At 37.0% G+C, this 18,973-nt stretch overlaps 1 protein-coding gene across 2 annotated transcripts in view; it reads right to left on the reverse strand.

The window, feature by feature from the left end:
- The window catches only part of ppp2r3b (protein phosphatase 2, regulatory subunit B'', beta), a 149,626-nt gene that overhangs the window by 23,734 nt on the left and 106,919 nt on the right, over window positions 1–18,973 (reverse strand). For both annotated transcript variants that reach the window (XM_039744747.1, XM_039744748.1), the window contains 3 exons: window positions 7,921–8,023; window positions 1,165–1,239; window positions 853–939 (listed from right to left, as the gene is read on the reverse strand). In XM_039744747.1, coding sequence (XP_039600681.1) covers window positions 853–939; window positions 1,165–1,239; window positions 7,921–8,023 — 265 coding nt within the window. The remainder of the gene's footprint in view (window positions 1–852; window positions 940–1,164; window positions 1,240–7,920; window positions 8,024–18,973) is intronic.

Below are 18,973 nucleotides of genomic sequence, written 5' to 3' on the forward strand. Positions count from 1 at the left end.
AATCAATATGATATTAATTGTGGACCACTCTGCAGCCCTATTATACAGTATTTTTTCTGGTAATTTACAAAACAGTTACTTTGCAGCCATGAATTACCCTGTTTCTTTTTAACACAAACTAAAAAGAAACACCTGTAAATATCTACTGTATATTTAAGGTTTTCACCCTGATGTTAGCTTACTGTGCCATGAAATGGAATAAACATGCATATGTTAAAACAGGGTAATGGAAAATTACAGAATTTTTTCCAATACAGTATCTCTCTATTATAAAAAAAAAAAAACTCTTGGAAGGAAATGAGACGTGATTTTCTCAGAGACACTAACATCCTGCGAGACAAGGCAGTGAGACAAAAGGACAGCTGCCGTACAGGCTTTTAAATGTTCTAAGAGCTGCACGACATGCAGATCATGCAGCACAGCGGCAGCAAGCCAGCAGCTGATCAAACAAGGAAAAGGTTTAAAAAAAATAAAAATAAAAAAATGTATTTGTTTCCCCATTGTATCCCCATTTAAGAGTGGTTTTCGGAGGAGTGACTGCATCTTCTTAGTGTGCACTCAGCCCCCCTCTTCACAATGCGAGCAGCAGGGATGAAGTGGCTGGCGCGTAGCGCACCCTGGGGATTTGGCGAGCGAAGCGAGCAGGGGGCAAAGCCCCCGACTTACTTATAAAAGTATAAATTAAAAATGATGTAGTACTTATTAAATTATCATTTTCTTTTTTGCAGATACGTAGTCCATTGCAGGATCTGAATGGGAAGGTGGAGACTTTTGGTACTTTTGCCACAACTATTTAGGGTAAGATGCAAACACATACTTCTATAAAATCTAAGAAATGTAAGTAACACAAACCTGTAAGAAGGTACTTTTTCTGAGTTCTGAAATAGTAATTCTTCCACTCCATGATCGATTTACATTATAAAATATCCTCTGAATAACCTATATAAAAATACAAAATTAAATAGTCATAGTCATAGTAATACAGAGAGTCATCTGCATCTGCTTTTCTGAATTATTTCTTGTGTTAGGTCATACTTCCATTCACATATGGACAATTACAACTAACAAGCAGTATGCAAAATACATTTCCCATGCCAATTTCTTTAGACGTTAAATATTTGTATAAAAAGTCAAAGAAACTACATAGTTATTATTAGAACTTACTGTGGTAATGTATCGAGAATGAAAATCTGAAGCCTCTCTTAGAAATGTGAGACCACTATGTGTATTTACCACATCCTGAAAACAGGCAAATAAAGAGAAGAAAATCATTTATAAAGACATAAAACCATTCAATGATACACTGCCTTTGACTTAATACATTAGTGCATTTTTACAGTTAATTTGATATTATTTTATAGATTATACTGGATGACAAATTACATTCAAGTTAGGTATTTTGTCTTTTTTTCAGCAAGATGATTAAATTCTTAATACAATAATGAAAATGTTCATCTGTGTTTATGAGGTCAGTTCATTTGAAGGGACTGAATTAAGGTCAGCTGTTGGATCATTTTCTTAAACAATCAGGACAAATTTAGTCCAGCCCTGTCATATAAATCCACACACTTTGGTACTTACTATTGGAGAGAAGCACATGGGTTTTAGATGCACCTCATGCTACAATCAAAAATAATTACTAATCACCACAGGAAAACAATTGATGTTTATCAATCTGGAAATGGTCACAAGGTCATCTCTAATGATTTTGGGCTCCAGTGTCAGATTTATACTGTCCAAAAAGAAAGTTTGGGACAATGGTCTTCTAAGAAGTAGTTGTTCTGTCAGACAACTCAAATTTTGCCAAAACATACCTAGAATATTCCCAACAGTTTTGGAACAATTTGTCTCTGGACCTATGAGTTAACAAGCTGCATTATGTTTGAGAAAACAGAACATTGTATTCCATGGCAAGAAACTCTGTTACAGTTTTAGAAGAAAGAAAAAAAAGCATGTCTGAGTGCTCTCCACCTGCAGATTGCATGTTCCCCCAGGGTCTTGCGACCAATGATTACTAAGACAGGCTTCAGCTGGCCTGCAACCTCGCCCTGATTAAGTGGGTTCTGAAGAAAAATAAAAATCCATACAAGTGGCTGCTTTCAATTTTTTGCACTAATTTCATTCCCACTTTGATATAATGCAAAGCTGATAAATAGTCAAGTCACCAAAGCTCTTGTTATCATGTTACAGCAGTAATATCACTGGCTTTACTGGATTTTTGACATCAGAATTAATAAACTTAAACTAAATTCCACTACTCTGTATGGTAGGCCTGGTATTTAGATGGCCTCCTAAGGGGGTCAAAGATTATGTTGAAACTACACATTTTAATATCATCAATATAACTATTTGGAATAAACCTGTGTTTTGTTAGTTTAAGCATGACTATTTCAGACAGGCTCTTGTTCCGAGTATTGCATTTCACTCATTTTCTGCACAGTAAACAAAAGGCTAAAATGTTTGTTCCTTGTCCTTTGCACACATTCTCAATTTCTTGTACATACATCTAAGCCGCATGCTGCTTTTCTGGACAGGTTGTATAGCTAAGTGTGAAAACCAAAGCAACAGAATAAATCCCCCATGTGTTACTAACAGTAATATTCTTTGTTTTTGCATATTTTACACAATAAATAGCCTCACACATTAAGACAAAATTAAATATGACCACGCAATGCAGTTTTTAAATCATTACTTTCTTGATTCAAACAGCAGTTATCCAACACCCCTATCAGCAATGTGAAAATGTAATTCCCCTTAGAGTTTCAACACTTGGTTGCAGCGCCTTTAGTAGCAATACTAAACCACTAACCACTTCCTATAATTTGATATCAATCTTTCACATCATTGTTGAGGAATTTCAGCCCACTTTACTTGTTCACTTTTCTTTGTAGAACTGCTTTAATTCAGACACACTGGTAGGTTGTGAGTGAGAACTTCTCGTTTCAGGTTCTTCCACAGAATCTCTAGTGGTTTTCAATCAGGACTTTGATTAGGCCACTCCAAAACTTAAATATTGATTGAATCTGCTTTTTTGGGATTTGTCTCTTTTTGTCTCTTCTTTCTTCTTTAACATTTTTTTGTTTTTTATTTTCTATTTTATTTCCTAGTTTGACTATGAAGTCATTTGTTGTATAAATTCAACTTGATTGCAATGTTATCTTCTTCAAATCAAATCAAATAAATAAAATAAACAAATGCATATTGTTTCTTCTGAGCCATTCAACTACAGACATTCTATTGCTTTTTTGCTCATTGTCTTGCTGTATAATTACACTTCGGTTTCAGGTCACAAACAGATGACTTTCTTGAAGAATATTCTGGTAAACCACAGAATTCATGTTTCCTTCAATAATGGCAAGTCATCCAAGCCTTGAAATGCAAAGTAGCCCAACATTATCCCACTACCACCTCATGTTTTAACATAGGCATGTTGTTCTTATTGTTGAATCTTTTACTAGCTTTATGCCAGACACAGTGGGACCTGTATTATCCAAAGAGTTCTACTTTTGGCTAGTCTGTCAACTGATAATTCCAAAATGTTTGGAGATCATTAAGGTGCTTCTTCAAAAATGCAAGACAAGCACTGATGGTAATCCTGGCTAGTAGGGGTTTCCACTTTGCGACATTCCTATGAATTCAATTTTTCCTAAGTTTTGTCATGTAGCCATGAACACTGGCATTAGATGATGGCTGGATAGGACTGCATTCTGCATGTTATTCTGGGATCCTCTGGACATGTTGAACGAGTTTCTGCTGTACCATTGGCATAATTTTAGCAGGCCAATCTTTCCTGAGAAGATTCATCACTGTTCCAAAATGCCACTTGGAGATAATGGCGGTCACTGTGGCGTGATGAAATCACAGAGACTTAGAAATGGCTTTGTAACCTCTTCCTGATAGGCGAGTTTCAACAACTTTTTTCCCTAATCTCTTGTAAAATTTCCTTTAATCAAAGCATAGTATTCTTCTAGAAACCTTGTAGTGATGACTACAAAGTCATGGTAAAAGTCAATATATGGTAAGGTTTGGATTTAATATGGATGGCTGTAATCAGGTCTGAATGTGCTCAGTCAGTTCAGTCTTATTAGATAGATAGATTACCTTAGGTCAGTTGTTTGAATGAGTAACTAAAGGGGGAATTACTTTTTCAAATGGGAAATAGAGATGTCTGATAACTTTACTAATTAAATCAAGTAGCAATTTCAGAAATGGTGTTATATGTTTACTCTGGTTCCTTCATCTAATATGACATTTTGTGTCAAGATCTGAAGCGACTCATTGTGGCAAACTAAAATAGATAATAATCTGGGAGTAAATATTTTTCACAGTACACTGCTGTAAACAGATAATATATTTTGGGAAAACTTTTATAAAAAAAAAAAACACAACAATAAACTACAACTTTAAACAGACAGTCGGAATGCAAATATTACTGAAATATTTGTTTATATCCTGCAATTTCTCAAAGTAGGGTAGAGCAATCTTTAAAGAATTCACATTATCAAAAAAATGGTATGAATGAAAAGAAAAATTTGAGGTGTGTCATAGAAGCAGCAGCATACAAAATTCCCATGGCACTTTTTGGTCAGTATTAAATGTTTATAATTAACTGTAATAGGAATGTAGCTTTAATTGCAAATGAACCATTGATAAAAAAAAGTCTTGTGAAAGTGACACATAAAAGTTGCAGAGCAAAAGAAGACAAAGAGCAGTTAACAGAAATGTAGTGCTTCATTACATAAATGAAACAGCAGACTGTAAACAGCTGTAATGGCAAGTGGGTATTTATGGAACTCATAAATATATTAAGAAGCCTCAGTATGTTCATTTTCATATCCATTCGCACATTTATAAGTATGATCGTAATAATAAAATGTAACCAGCTCCTACATGAGTACTTTAACCACTCAAATATAATTTTTCTCAACCTGCTTTATACAGAACAGGGTCATAAGAAGCCAGTGCCTAACTCAGCAACAACAGCAAAAAAAAGTCGGAAGGATTGACCTTAATTGTGAATTGACAGAAGCTGAAAAACACACTGAAGAAGTCATGAAATTGCTTCAGTTTTACCTAAGGCAAAGCCAAGTATAGCAGGTAAGTTTATGTGGCTGACAACTAACAATAAACAAACAGATCAACGTTTTCCCTTCTACAAATAACTGGACAGCTGTGCAAGTATGTCAATCCTGTCTACATGTATTTTATGAACCTGGAAAAGACTTATCACCAATATCCCGAAGCTGATACAAGACAAATAATTACCTCCTGTCTCTGTCTCTATATGTGTCTACATTTGTAAAGCAACCATAATATATTTATTATTGACAATAAACGGAATTCACTGGAAGCAAGAAGAATCTGTTAAATGTTGAAATCTTCTCCCATTTGTTGCAGTTTTCATGGACAGGAAGGCTTGAGCAATTTTTTTTTTTTTAAATGTGATCCACAGAAATGAGAATTGTTGCTCTGTAAAAGCAAGCTGAATTAAATAGGAAATTAAAACAGGAGTACAAAAAAAAATACATGAGCAAACCTAGCACATGTTTTTCGGCAGTCCTTTACTGTGGCTTCAGTGGTCTGAGTTTAGGTTATCTAATATCACCAACCCATGGGAACCAAAGTAGCAACTCCAATGCAAATGCTACAAGAGAATCTGGGAGAAACTAAGCAGTGATTTTAAGTAAGCACAAGTGTAACTAAAACAAAATGAACTGTGCCCTTGGAGGAAAAAGCATTCTGAGGCATGCTCCACCTGGGGAGGTCCAGAAAAAGAAAAATGCATGTTGAGTACTGCTGTTACATTAAGTGTTGAAGTATCTGTACTTTGTGTAGTTTTCATTCCTATCTTTATAATAAAAAACTCTTCTATATTGGTATTTAAATGTTATAATGTAGTTTTAAACACTGGAAGGTGGTAATTATGTATTTTACTTTAGGATGTGACCAATTAAAAACAAAAAGTAAAATCCCAAAGATAAATTTACAGTGTCCGTGTTGTTGACCAACCCTCTCTTATCATTCCATCCATCCATTATCCAACCCACTATATCCTAACTACATGGTCATGGGGGTCTGCTGGAACCAATCCCAGCCAAAACAGGGCACAAGGCAGGAAACAAACCCTGGGCAGGGCGCCAGCCCACCGCAGGCTGTTATCATTAGATACGGTCAAATCTCCTACTTAAGAAATGCTTGCCAAACTTCAAAAAGTATACAGTAACAAAATAAAAATTTTAAATAAAAACAAGCCCTGTTGGTAAAGCCAATCCCACTGCCCCAGTCTGAAAGACCACTTCGTAGTTTAAGAAATGAGTTTCTTTGCTTGTAAATCCTTTCATTAATTTTATTTCATAAATGAACACATATGTGTTAATTTTTAATCATTTCTTAGTGTGAATATGGCATATACTGGGATCCCCACTGTGGCTCACTCCCAGTGAAGATGCAATAGATTTTTCAAGGAATTTTGACTGCTGGGTGGAATCCCACAAGAGTTTAGAATTTGAGAATGCAAAAGATTACATCTGTTTCAAACTGGAAATTAAGAAATCATAGTAGTAAGAAAAAAAGATAATGCATGTTTTCCACATTGACCCCCAAACAAAAACAGACAGTGGGAAATGACAGTATGCATAATTAGGCTAGGTGTCCGATTCGCTGATGACACTGCTATTGTGGGCTGCATCAGGAGTGGACAGGAGGAGGAGTAGAGGAAGCTAATCAAAGACTTTGTTAAATGGTGCGACTCAAACCACTTACACCTTAACACCAGCAAGACCAAGGAGCTGGTGGTGGATTTTAGGAGGCCCAGGCCCCTCATGGAACCTGTGATCATCAGAGGTGACTGTGTGCAGACCTATAAATATCTGGGAGTGCAGCTGGATGACAAATTGGACTGGACTGCCAATACTGATGCTCTGTGTAAGAAAGGTCAGAGCCGACTATACTTTCTTAGAAGGTTGGTGTCCTTCAAAATCTGCAATAAGATGCTGCAGATGTTCTACCAGATGGTTGTGGAGAGTGCCCTCTTCTACGTGGTGGTGTGCTGGGGAGGCAGCATAAAGATGAAAGATGCCTCACGCCTAGACAAACTTGTTAAGAAGGCAGGCTCTATTGTAGGAGTAAAGTTGGACAGTTTAACATCCGTGGCAGAGCGACAGGCATTAAGCAAACTCCTGTCAATCATGAAGAATCCACTGCATCCACTGAACAGTGTCATCTCCAGGCAGAGGCGTAGCTTCAGTGACAGACTTTTGTCACTGTGTTGCTCCACTGACAGACTGAGGAGATCGTTCTTCCCCCACACTATGCGACTCTTCAATTCCACCCGGGGGAGTAAATGCTAACATTACTCAAAGTTATTGTCTGCTTTTACATGCATTTTTATTACTATTTAATTTAATATTGTTTTTTGAATCAGTATACTGTTGCTGGATTATGTGAATTTCCCCTTGGGATTAATAAAGTATCTATCTATCTATTTAAAACAGAAGTTGGAACAAAAACATACAGCCATACAGAGTTCTTGAGGACTGAGTTTAAAAACCACTGGCCTAAGTGTACGCCACTTTACACACTACATACAAATTAATATACAAACAATTTACACAGAGATTGCCACAAAGTACAGTCACTCAAAAGTACCACATGTGGGAATATTTCATAAAAGTACCTGAACCTCTTTGGTTTTATATATATATATATATATATATATATATATATATATATATATATATATATATATATATATATATATATATATATATATATATAGCATGATATTTTTATACCACAATTTAAAAGGTGTATTCTGTTTTTTTTTTTTATCTTTAATATTAGCTTAATCTATTTGGTTTATGGTTCCTTAACCTAACCTATAGCCACATACCTATCGATTGTGAAGAAATACAAATATACCTGAAGAAATGGTATAAAATCTTCTTGTTCTAGGTAGAGGCAGCCTGGTTTCGCCAAAAGGTGAACAAATCTTGCAGCATCATCGTGGCATGTCTGGATTGTCCTGCACAATAATTGAAAGCAGTACTTCAATATTAAGATGTCACTTATGAATGCTTTCCCTTAAAATACAGATAAACATGAAACATGAATTACAACATATTCCTGATATAAGATAATATATAATCTGTATAATCTAACCTCATACTACTCAACCATCTTCCTATGTAAATGAATATACAGTACTTACAATAATATAAAGACAGAATATATGTAGAAACGTTCCAACCACAACAAAGAACCTGAACATCCTCAAGAAGTATTGGTACTTTCTGCAAATTGCTACTGTGATTGCAGCCCAATCCATATTTCTCTACACATACACCCCCAGGTACATAAATACCTGAACCACAACTACTTCAATTTCGTAGATAAAGACCAGAGTCAGGTAAAGACTACTCTTCACATTGTCCACCTGTATCCTTTTTGTTCTGCTAACATTGAATCACAGGTTGTTGTTCATCTTGCACCAAGTCTGTATGTTCCACCTAATGTCCACCAATTTTTCACCCCATCTCTTAGAACACCTGCAGATGGCATGTCTCAGAAATGTGTTTAAAGGCTTAAACTCATATGGCAAACAAAAAAGGGAACTAAGGCAGTTCATTGTTGGCCTTTGTGTTGAAGGCCCACCACTTTGATCCAAAGTTCTATAAGGTCCACAAACTGGTCTTCCTGTCAAGCTGGCAGCAATCCAAGACTTTTATGGGACATTACCAAGCAAAAAATCTTGGGGAGGTATTTGACATTTTCATTTTATTACAAATTCCTTACCCATAACTTAATTGAGAACATAGTTTATGCAAAATACACAAAACTTACTATTCAATTATAGTAGTAGGGTGTTATACCATGATCATTATGCTTGAGTTCTCATTACATTTTGATCAAAGTTTTATTAAATAGTTGAAAACAGAACACTATCAGCAAACACTGATGTCCAAGTTTTGGCTTAAATATAGAAATGTAATTTCAAGTAGTATTATGCTGAAGAGAAAAACAAAACAAATAAGCAAGAAAACCAAAAACAGCACAGTTCTTAAGAGAAAATAGGAATGTTTGAGGTCAGAGTTGAAGAAAGACAAGTAGACATGAGACCAGTGTAGAGAAGGGCAATATCAGAACAGAAGAAAAAATGTACCAGGAATGCTTGAGAGGCAGAACTGCAGAAGGATCTGGAGAAAGACCATTGACAGAAATGCTAACAGAAGGTAACATACAGATGATGCACAGTGTAAAATTGTTTATTTTAAAAATAAGACTAGATAATCAGATTATATTTTTAGAAATTGTGCTCCTAACAAGGTGATATTAGGAGGAAGTTCTTGCTGACATATTGAACTTAAAATAATTGGTCTATAGAAGGCATTATGTAGCTCTGCATACAGAGAAGACACTGATTAAGAGCGAAGAGGAAATGAGGGGAAAAAAAACTGAGAACATATTAGAAGAGAGTTAGAACTGATCTAAGCTAGAGACAGAAAAAAAGGAGAAATGTAAAGAAAAGTAGCTTTTAGAGATAGGAATTTATCAAGCCCTACATTATCAAACATAGAGGGGTGCAGGAGGGGCAATTCAATTCCATAGTGGACAGTAAGTACAAGCATGAAGATTTAACTGCAAATATGACAAATACTCTGTAAGCCTCCACTAGGTCTATAATGGAAAAGACAAGTAAGGACAAATTGGTCCAATATTTACTAGGAAGGGGAAAAGGGAGCATGGAACTGATTAAATTTATGCAGGTTATAATATTCATTTACAGTGGATATAGAAAAGAATCACACCCACCCCCTGCCTTTAAAATATTCACATTTTGTAGCTTTGCAATCTGAAATGAAAACACACACACAAAATATTTTTTCAGCTGTATTTACTCAATGCAACTTATAACAGCAAACAGAAAGATATATCAACAGTTCATTAAAAATAAATAAAAAACTAGAATCAATGAGATGGTTAAGAATCACCCCTCACCCCGGGTAAAAAGTACCTGTAAACTCAATCAGGTGTAGCTAATCACCTTCTCCACTGCACTCCAAGCTAATTGGCTTCTACCAGTGATCAGTGGTTATAACTGATTAGCATAAAAACAGCTATTTCTAGAGCATTCCAGTGCTTGGAACTGCAACTGAAAGCAAACAATCGACTTTGGGTGGCAAGGCAGTGACAAAAGATCTCAGAGATAAAGTTGTGGTGAGGCACAAGTCAGGAGATGGATACAAAATAATTCAAAGGATGTATCAATCCCTAGGAGCACAGTAAAGTCCACATTCAAGAACAGGAAAGTGTTTGGTACTACTAGGACCCTTCCCTGATCAGGCCGTCCTTCCAAAACAGGATGGAAGAACAAGGAGGAAAATGGTCAGAAAGGCTACCAAGAGGCTTATGGCAACTTTGAAGCAGTTACAGGAATTTTTGGCAAATGTGGTCATTATGTGCAAGTGACATCAATATCACAAATGTTCCACAAATGTGGCTTGTATGGGAGGGATGCAAGAAAAAAAAGCCACTCATCAAGAAAGGCTGCAATAAGTCTCAAGGCAGCTTTGCCATATTGTACCTTGAAGATTCTGAGGCCAAATGGAAAAAGGTATTATTGTAAGATAAAACCAAAACCAAACTATTTGGCCTCAACGCCAAAAGGTATATCTGGTGGAAAGCCAACACAGCTTACCATCCAAAGAACACCATACCAACATCACAGCATGGAGGTGGTAGCATCCTGTTGTTGGGGTGTTTCTCTGAAGCTGGGACTGGAGCACTTGTGGAAGGGAAAATGAAGAAAAACCTGCTGCCCTCTGCCAGAAACTTGTAAATGGGGAGAAGTTTTACCTTCCAACATGACAATAATCCAAAGCCTGCAGTAAAGTTGACCGAACTGTGGCTGAAGGAGAAAAAGATGAACATCCTTATGTGGCCTAATCAATGCCCAGACTTAAACCCTATTGAAAAAACTGTGGAATGACTTGAAAATTGCAGTCTATCAACAGTCACCATCCAATTTGACTGAGCTTGAACAGTTCAGTCTAGATGTGCAAAGGTGGTAGAGAAGAATCTCATCAGAGGCATGGCTGTACTCAAAGCAAAAGAGGCTTCTACAAAGTACTGACATGAGGACTGATGATGGGGTGGGGTCTGTGATCCCTTAACCATTTCAGTGATTTTTTTTTTCTGAAATGTTGCTATTGTATTTTTCACTTGGCTATGATAAGTTGCATCAAGTAAATACAAAAGGGAAGATTTGGACAAGTTTTTGTAACTCAATATGGCTTTACAAAACTTGCAGAAATCAAAACTATGAAGAAGATCTGACATTACCAAGGAAACCTAGAATATTGTCAGCATATAATGAGATTGTTTGAAAAACACCATGTAAATACATGAAATATATTCATTTAAGTTTGTGGCAAAATATAGCTAAAGGATAAAGAAAAATATTAAACAGAAAAAGAGAAAATGACAAGGCTGGTGCTTCTGTGTAATCTAATAGGATGAGATACAACATAAATAGTGACAACACCACCAGTGGGAGAAGTATAAAGAGCTTTTGTCATATTAATAAACTCATATCCAAATCCCACCTTGGAACATGGCATAAAAGGAATAGTCAAAGTAAAAAGTAACCCCTAGGAATTATCTATATTTATGTCTAATTCCCATATCTTCATGGCAGTCACAATAATGAACAAACACAGTCTCCTATAACTAAAGATACAGATTTTCAGAGAATTTTTGACCATATTGAATAAATCATTCAAACTGTGAAACTGAAAGTTGGAAAAAATAAGTGAACCCTAAGCTAATGACTTTTAAAAAACCTCATTGCAGTCAGAATTTAGCACACCTGCAGTCCACTTAATGAAACAAGTTCAGAGGTGTGGCCTAGAATTACTTTGATTGATAAAAAAAACACTATAAAGTTTGAGTTTGAGCTTTTGACAAGAAGCATATTCAGATGGGAATCATACCTTGCACAAAAGAGCTGTCTGAAGAGCTACAATCAAGAATTGTTAATCTACATAAGGCTGGAAAGGTTTACAAAGATTTTAGATATTCATCAGTCTACTGTTAGGCAAGTTATCTATAAATGGAGATAATTTGGTATTGTGGCTACTCTGTCTAGAAGTGGGCTCCCTGCCAAGATGACCCCACAACGAAAAGTCAGCAATGAGGTAAAGAACCACCCTAGAGTGACAGCAAAGGACTTGAAGAAGTCATTAGAACTGGCTAACATCTCTGTTCATGAGTCAACTATACGCAAAACATTGAACAAGAAAGGAGACCATGGCAGGACACCAAGTAGGAAGCCACTGCAATCAAAAAAAGAACACTGCTGAACGACTGAAGTTTGCGAAAGAGCACTTGGACACTCCACAACGCTATTGGGAAAATGTTTTGTGGAGTGATGAAATCAAAATTTTGGAGGAACAAGCAGAACTTCATTTCGCGTAAAAAGGGCACTGGATATCAACATCAAACATCATCCCTACAGTAAAGTATGGTGGAGGGAACATCATGATTTGGGCCTGCATTGCTGCATCAGGGCCTAGACAGCTTGCCATCACTGAGGGGAAAATGAATTCACAAGTTTATCAACAAATACTCCAGGATAATGTGAAGGTGTCTGTATATCAACTTAAGCTCAGAAGAGGCTGGGTGATGCAACAGGACAATGACCCCAAACATTGCAGCAAATCCACAGCAAAATGGCTTCAGAAGAACAAACTCCGCCTTTTGGAGTGGCCCAGTCACCGCCCAGATCTCAATCCTATTGAGATGCTGTGGAATGATTTGAAGATAAGCCATACACAGAAGAAAACAAAGAATATGGAAGAGTTAAGGCAGTTCTGCAGGGAAGAATGGGCTAAAATTCCCCCCGCATGATGTGCAGGACTGATCTGCAGTTACAGGAAGCGCCTGGTTGAGGTCATTGCTGCCAAAGTAGGGTCAACCAGTTATTAAATTACAAGGTTCACTTACTTTTTCCCCTACCACTGTGAACGTTGAATGCGTTTGTAAAATAAAGACATGAAAGAGTAGAGTTTTTTGTGTGTCATTGGCTTAAGCTCATTTTGTATATCAATACCTGTGACTTAGATGAAGATCAGATCACTTTTTATGACCAATTCATGCAGTAAACCAGATAATTCCAAAAGGTTCACATACTTTTTACTTTGACTATATAATAGAAAGTTTTATCAGCATCCAATGACAGAGTAACATTCAAGAAGAAAAGGTTGGAGTGATATCAATAACATAGAAGAGACAGTGAATATTGTCTGTCACATAGTGAGTTTAAATAAAACCAGCATTATCTGGATGAACAAATTCACTTATAAACTGCCTGCAATTGATGCAGATGGCGGTGGAGTTTTTAACCAGATTGTTACTGCAATCTTGTAGCAACTACAGAGAGATAAAACTGATAAGCCACAGCATGAAGTTACAGGAAAGAATAGTGGGAGCTAGATTAACAAGGAAGGTGATGGTTAGCAAGCAGCAGTATGATTTCATGCCGGGAAAAAGCACAACAGAAGTGATGTTTGCTCTGACTGTGTGGAGGGAAAAGTATAGAGAAGGACCAAAGGAGTTGTATTGTGTCTTTGTGGACTTAGAGAAAGCATATGAGAGTGCTTAGATAGAAGTTGTGGTATTACATGAGGACGTCGGGAGTGGCAGAGAAGTATGCAAGAGTGGTACAGGATATGTATGACGGAAGTGTGACAGTGGTGAAGTCTGCAGTAGGAGTGACGGATGCATTCAAGGCAGAGGTGAGTCTACATCAGGCATCAGCTAGCTCTGAGCCCTTTCTTATTTGCAATGGTGATGGACAGGTTGACAGACTAGATTAGAAAGGAGTCCATGTGGACTATGATGCCTTTGTTGACATTGTGATCTATAGTGAGAGTTGGGAGCAGGTCGAGGAGGCCCTGGACAGGTGGAGATATGTTCTAGAGAGGAGAGGAACAAAGGTTAATAGAAACAAGACTTAATACATGTGTATGAATGAGAGGGAGGTCAGAGGAATGGTGAGAATGCAGGGAGTAGTTGGCAAAGGTGGAGGGGTTTAAATACCTGGGATCAACAGTAAAGAGTATTGGGGAGTGTTGAAGAGAGACGAAGAAGAGAGTGCAGGTAGGGTGCAGTGGGTGGAGAAGAGTGTCAGGAGTGATTTGTGACCTACAAGATGGTAGTGAGACCAGCTATGTTATATGTGTAGAAGTTGGTGGCACTGACCAAACAACAGGAGCAAGAACTGGAGGTGGTAGAGTAACGATGTTAAGATTTGCATTGGGTGTGACGAGGATGGATAGGATTAGAAAACAGCACATTAGAGGGTCAGCTCAGGCTGGACGGTTGGGAGACAAAGTCAGAAGGGCAAGATTGTGCTGGTTTGGACATGTGCAGAGAAGAGATGCTGGGTGTATTGGGATAAGGTGATAAGGATGAAGCTTGCTAGGTAAGAAGAAAAAAGAGGAAGGACCAAGAGGAGGTTTATGTATGTGGTGTGAGAGGACATGAATGTGGTGGGTGTAACGGAGCAAGATACAGAGGACAGGAATATATGGAAAAAGACGATCCACTGTGGATCTTCTTCCAAAATAAGAAGAAGATACAATCCTTAGCTTTGCTGCCTCACAGCTCCATAGCCCTTGGTTCAAATTTCAGCCTAGAAATTGCCTGTGTGGTCCCATGCATGCTGTCCCTGTGTGTGTGGGCTCATTGTTTTCTCCTACATTACAAGATAAGCATGTTAGGCTAAATCGTAACTCAAACTGACCTAGTATGAGTGTGGGTATGTTCACGAGTGTGTATTTCTATGGACTAGCACCCATCTCATTGTTTGGCTTCTGATTTCCATTGATCCTGAAAATTGTACTAAATGGATCAAGTATTTTCTTTTATAATTATAAAAACGTGTGTGTGTGTGTGTATATGTTTTAAAGGTCACAGAGTTTGGCAGGGGGTTTCAAGGATTCATAGACTATGTCAATATCTGTATACCTGGAAAAGTATCAGGTGTTTTTTTTCCCCCTCTTTTTTTAATTGTGTATAGATATACAAATCAATGAAGCAGTTCTAACATTGACAGCGAACCATCTGTGGAAATGTACGAGGAACAAATTTTAGTGGTACTTGTACAGTTCAAGTGACGGCAAACCTCACATGGTAGTATAGCTGAAGAGATTCTAATAATAAAATTCTCAGTCTGTGTTATAAATTGAGTGGTTGGGATCATGTTGATTTTCACAAGGTTACAAAAAAGATACAGACTAATATAAAACATACAACTCGCATGTACTGTCATATTACCCCTCTGTAACTACACCCTCTCTGCTTTGAAACACCGGTATGCAGTATCAGGTGAATATTTATTAATACAAAAATAAAATAAAATAATTTAATTACTGCTACACTTGTAGTTACATCTCTGCTCCATTGAAATGTCATAGTTCATGCTTTTCTACCACTCTCCATTATTTTTACAGCCTGTACAGTCCATTTCTAGTAATAGGGGTTTTTTGTCATCATTTGAAAATTACCATAGTCTTTAATACACAAATGATTATCCAGTAAAAAAGGAGCCACGTTTAGCAATCAAATGAATGAACACTTTATATCCACATGACACAGTGATTGTTAGAGCACTTTCATTTGGTGAGTTTGCATATGTGTGCTTATTTTTCTTCTATTCAAGAGCCTGTTTCATATCAAAAAAGTGATGTGCAGGTCATTATCCAGTCAGATTTCAGAAATTCCCAGCCAAAAGCTTGTTTTAAGTGACAGACTCATTTGAGTTCCAATACGTATGAATTGTTTTTTCATTCAGCAAATAGGCTTTTATCCAATAAAAAAAGAAGAGATTTTTGGGTGCCAAATGCATCTAGTATTAAGGCTATAATAAACCTTGATTGCCTTTAAGTTATTACCACTTTAATTGCCAAAAATGTTTTTTTAGTCTCTGTTTGTTGTAGATTTCTACAGCAAGTTTTCATATCAAAGTCACAAGAAGACCTTTTGCAAAAAAGACAGCTTAAAAAAAAAAAAAAGTCACGTTATTCTGTTGCAAACTGATCATGAACAAATCAAGATTTTAACCTTTCTATCCATCCTAGTACAGTGGCATTTGTAGTCATCAAAAGAAATGTAAACATTATTCATATTAGCTGTATAAAGCTTAAAAGAACTTTGTTGTTGTTCCTTACACATTCAATGTTATTTTTATGTGTGTGGAAGCTTATTCAACACATTGTATAGTAAGAATAACCGTTACGGTTTATTTTTTTGTTAAAATGTAGCTAACTTATAGAATATACAAAGCATAATTCCTTGTCCTGACGTAAATATTCTGAAGGAGAAATGTTGGCTCTTTATTTTGATATGAAACATGAATTTTGAGTGAAGTATGAAGAATCTGTGGCAAGTTAAATCAAAGTAGCAGAAAAAAACAAATATTAGATAGTGTTAAGAGGGTTAAAAAGCAATCGCACTACAAAAGCAGGACTGTGTCTCCAACTCAAACCAACAGTGCTTAAAGGCTGATTTTATGAATTTAGAATTCACTAACTAAAGTAATCAAAAAGAACAAGGAGGCGAATATAACCTCAGTTTGTCACATTTTGTGTGTGTGTTTGCAAGCTTCCCTGCATGATTTGTTTGCTCAAGACAGGACACTGATCCGATGCAAGGTGTCTGTATCTGGCTGGTACCAGCAAAAAAGTCTGGATTGAATATTTGCAAAAATGATCTGATTGTCTCACAGATCTAACCATAAAAATCATAAGAATGTTTGTTGTTACACTGACATACTGTAAAAGATAAATTAAAAAAATTGTATGCATTATATGACTGACAGCCTCCTAGCAAAGAAATGTAACTTCCCTGAATATTCAGTGGTGTATGACCTGCCGGCCACTGTGAAAGCAAATAAACAAGGACTACTGGGGAAAAAAAACCCTTTGTATTTTTTGCCCTTTTGTCTTACATTATATTTAATACAATATATAATATTTATAATGGTGTTAAGTGTTCATTTTTTATTCATGAAATGAAATTCTGTAGGCTTACTATTCAGTGACCATAAAAAGTCAGGTCAGGTCAGGGAGCATACACTGGAACAGTGCGTTGCTGCACCCACCACACAACAAAACAGCTAGTGATCCTGGCTGGCAAACCTCCCAGGCAGACATGCGGTCCAGTCCCACCATCTGGAAATGACCATCTATCTGCCGCAGCCAGATGTTACATGAGCGTCCCCTTGGCCTGCTCCAGCCACTCAAACCCTCAATGAGGATACTGCGAGCCAGATCACCCTCGGAGAATCGCACAACATGGCCATATTGCTGTAACTGATGCTCTCTCACAATGTAGATAACGTGCCTCATTTGGGACTCCATTAGCAACCGCTCATTCGACACAAAGTCAAACCAGTGGTACCCAAGGATTCTCCAAAGAGCCACAGTACCGAAGGAGTCTAGTCTTCATCTCAGGTTACTGGAACGCCCATGTCTCGCAACCATACAGCAAGAGTGGAAGCAATAGGACTTTAAAAAGATTTGGTCCTTTGTCCTTTTGCATCAATATCGGGTGTGCCACACACCCCTTTCCAGCAACCCTCATGACCCCCCCCATTCTCTCCCAATCCATCTACTGACGTCATAGAAAGAGTCACCAGAGACAACAATGTCACTGCTGAGGTAAGTAAACCTTTTGACGAGGTCGACATTCCCTTCACAGACAGACACACTGTTGATGGCTGTGCCCATGAGATGAGGTCATTGAAGGCCTATATCTTGGTGTTTATCCAGGACACTTGCAAGCCCAGACATTCAGACTCCTTGCTTAGTCTCTTAAGAGCCCCACTCAGAGCCACAGGCTCAATTACCATAATACCGAACGTACAAGCACTGCAATTAAATTACCGTAAGGCCTAGAAAAGCAGGGGCTGAAAAGATGTTTTTTTTGTGCTTGACCAATTTAGTGATCAACAATTGAGTCTTTGTTACTAAAAACTGGCCAATTAGATCGGTGGCCGGCCAATCAATCAGAAAATCTCTAGTGATGTGGACTGTACTTGGCTGCAACCATACTAGATCCCAAGAAATAATATGATTACATCTCTCTTTGTGTGTGTTATTCAAACAGATACTATAATAGGCATGTAAAAGAAGCCAAAAAAGTTTAAATATACGTATTGTTTAATATCATTATGTTTGAACATGGGTTAAAAATACTAGGTGCTGCATGTATTTGCACCTTTCATGCTTTCTTTTTTATACTGTCATTACAATTTTTACTATTTTCCTTGTGGACTGCTGTAAAGCATAAAATGCTTAAGACTCATGCACTGTTATTTAAAAGACGCATGTGAAAACCCAAACACACACTTAAAAACATAGCCTTTCACAAGAATGGGATTCTTTATGTGCATAAAAGGGACACGATGAAAGACAAAGCAGATCTGAGAAGACTGCCTGTACTGCATACTAGAAATCTACGTAAAATATTTTTCCCCAATTATGCTTATTGTTACTACTGGAGGTCAGAAAAATTAATGGGACTAGCCTTCTATTGTTTCATATAAAAATTGTGAAGCATATATAGACTCAAAGTGTCTCCAAATGAAACAACGTTATATTATAATAATCTGCAGGTTTTTCCTCCATATTATACTGTATGTATTTTTTTAAATGTTTTATCCGAATGCAAAAACAGACATTCTAATGTAAAAGAATGGTTGTCTATTTACCGTGCATTAGTTTCAACATTAGACTACTCCAGACATACCATACAATATTGCTGCATTTCAAAGATGTATTTTTTGCACATCTTTCAAAATTAACATTTTAGTTTTGAATTGTTAAGCTTCTATCATCATTACCAAACAAGAAAGCCTTCATTTACTAAACTTGACTTGAGGACAAATATTGTCTGGTTCTGGTGATTAGTT

The sequence above is a fragment of the Polypterus senegalus genome, chromosome 2, assembly GCF_016835505.1.
Source record: "Polypterus senegalus isolate Bchr_013 chromosome 2, ASM1683550v1, whole genome shotgun sequence".
Taxonomy (NCBI): Eukaryota; Metazoa; Chordata; class Cladistia; order Polypteriformes; family Polypteridae; genus Polypterus; species Polypterus senegalus.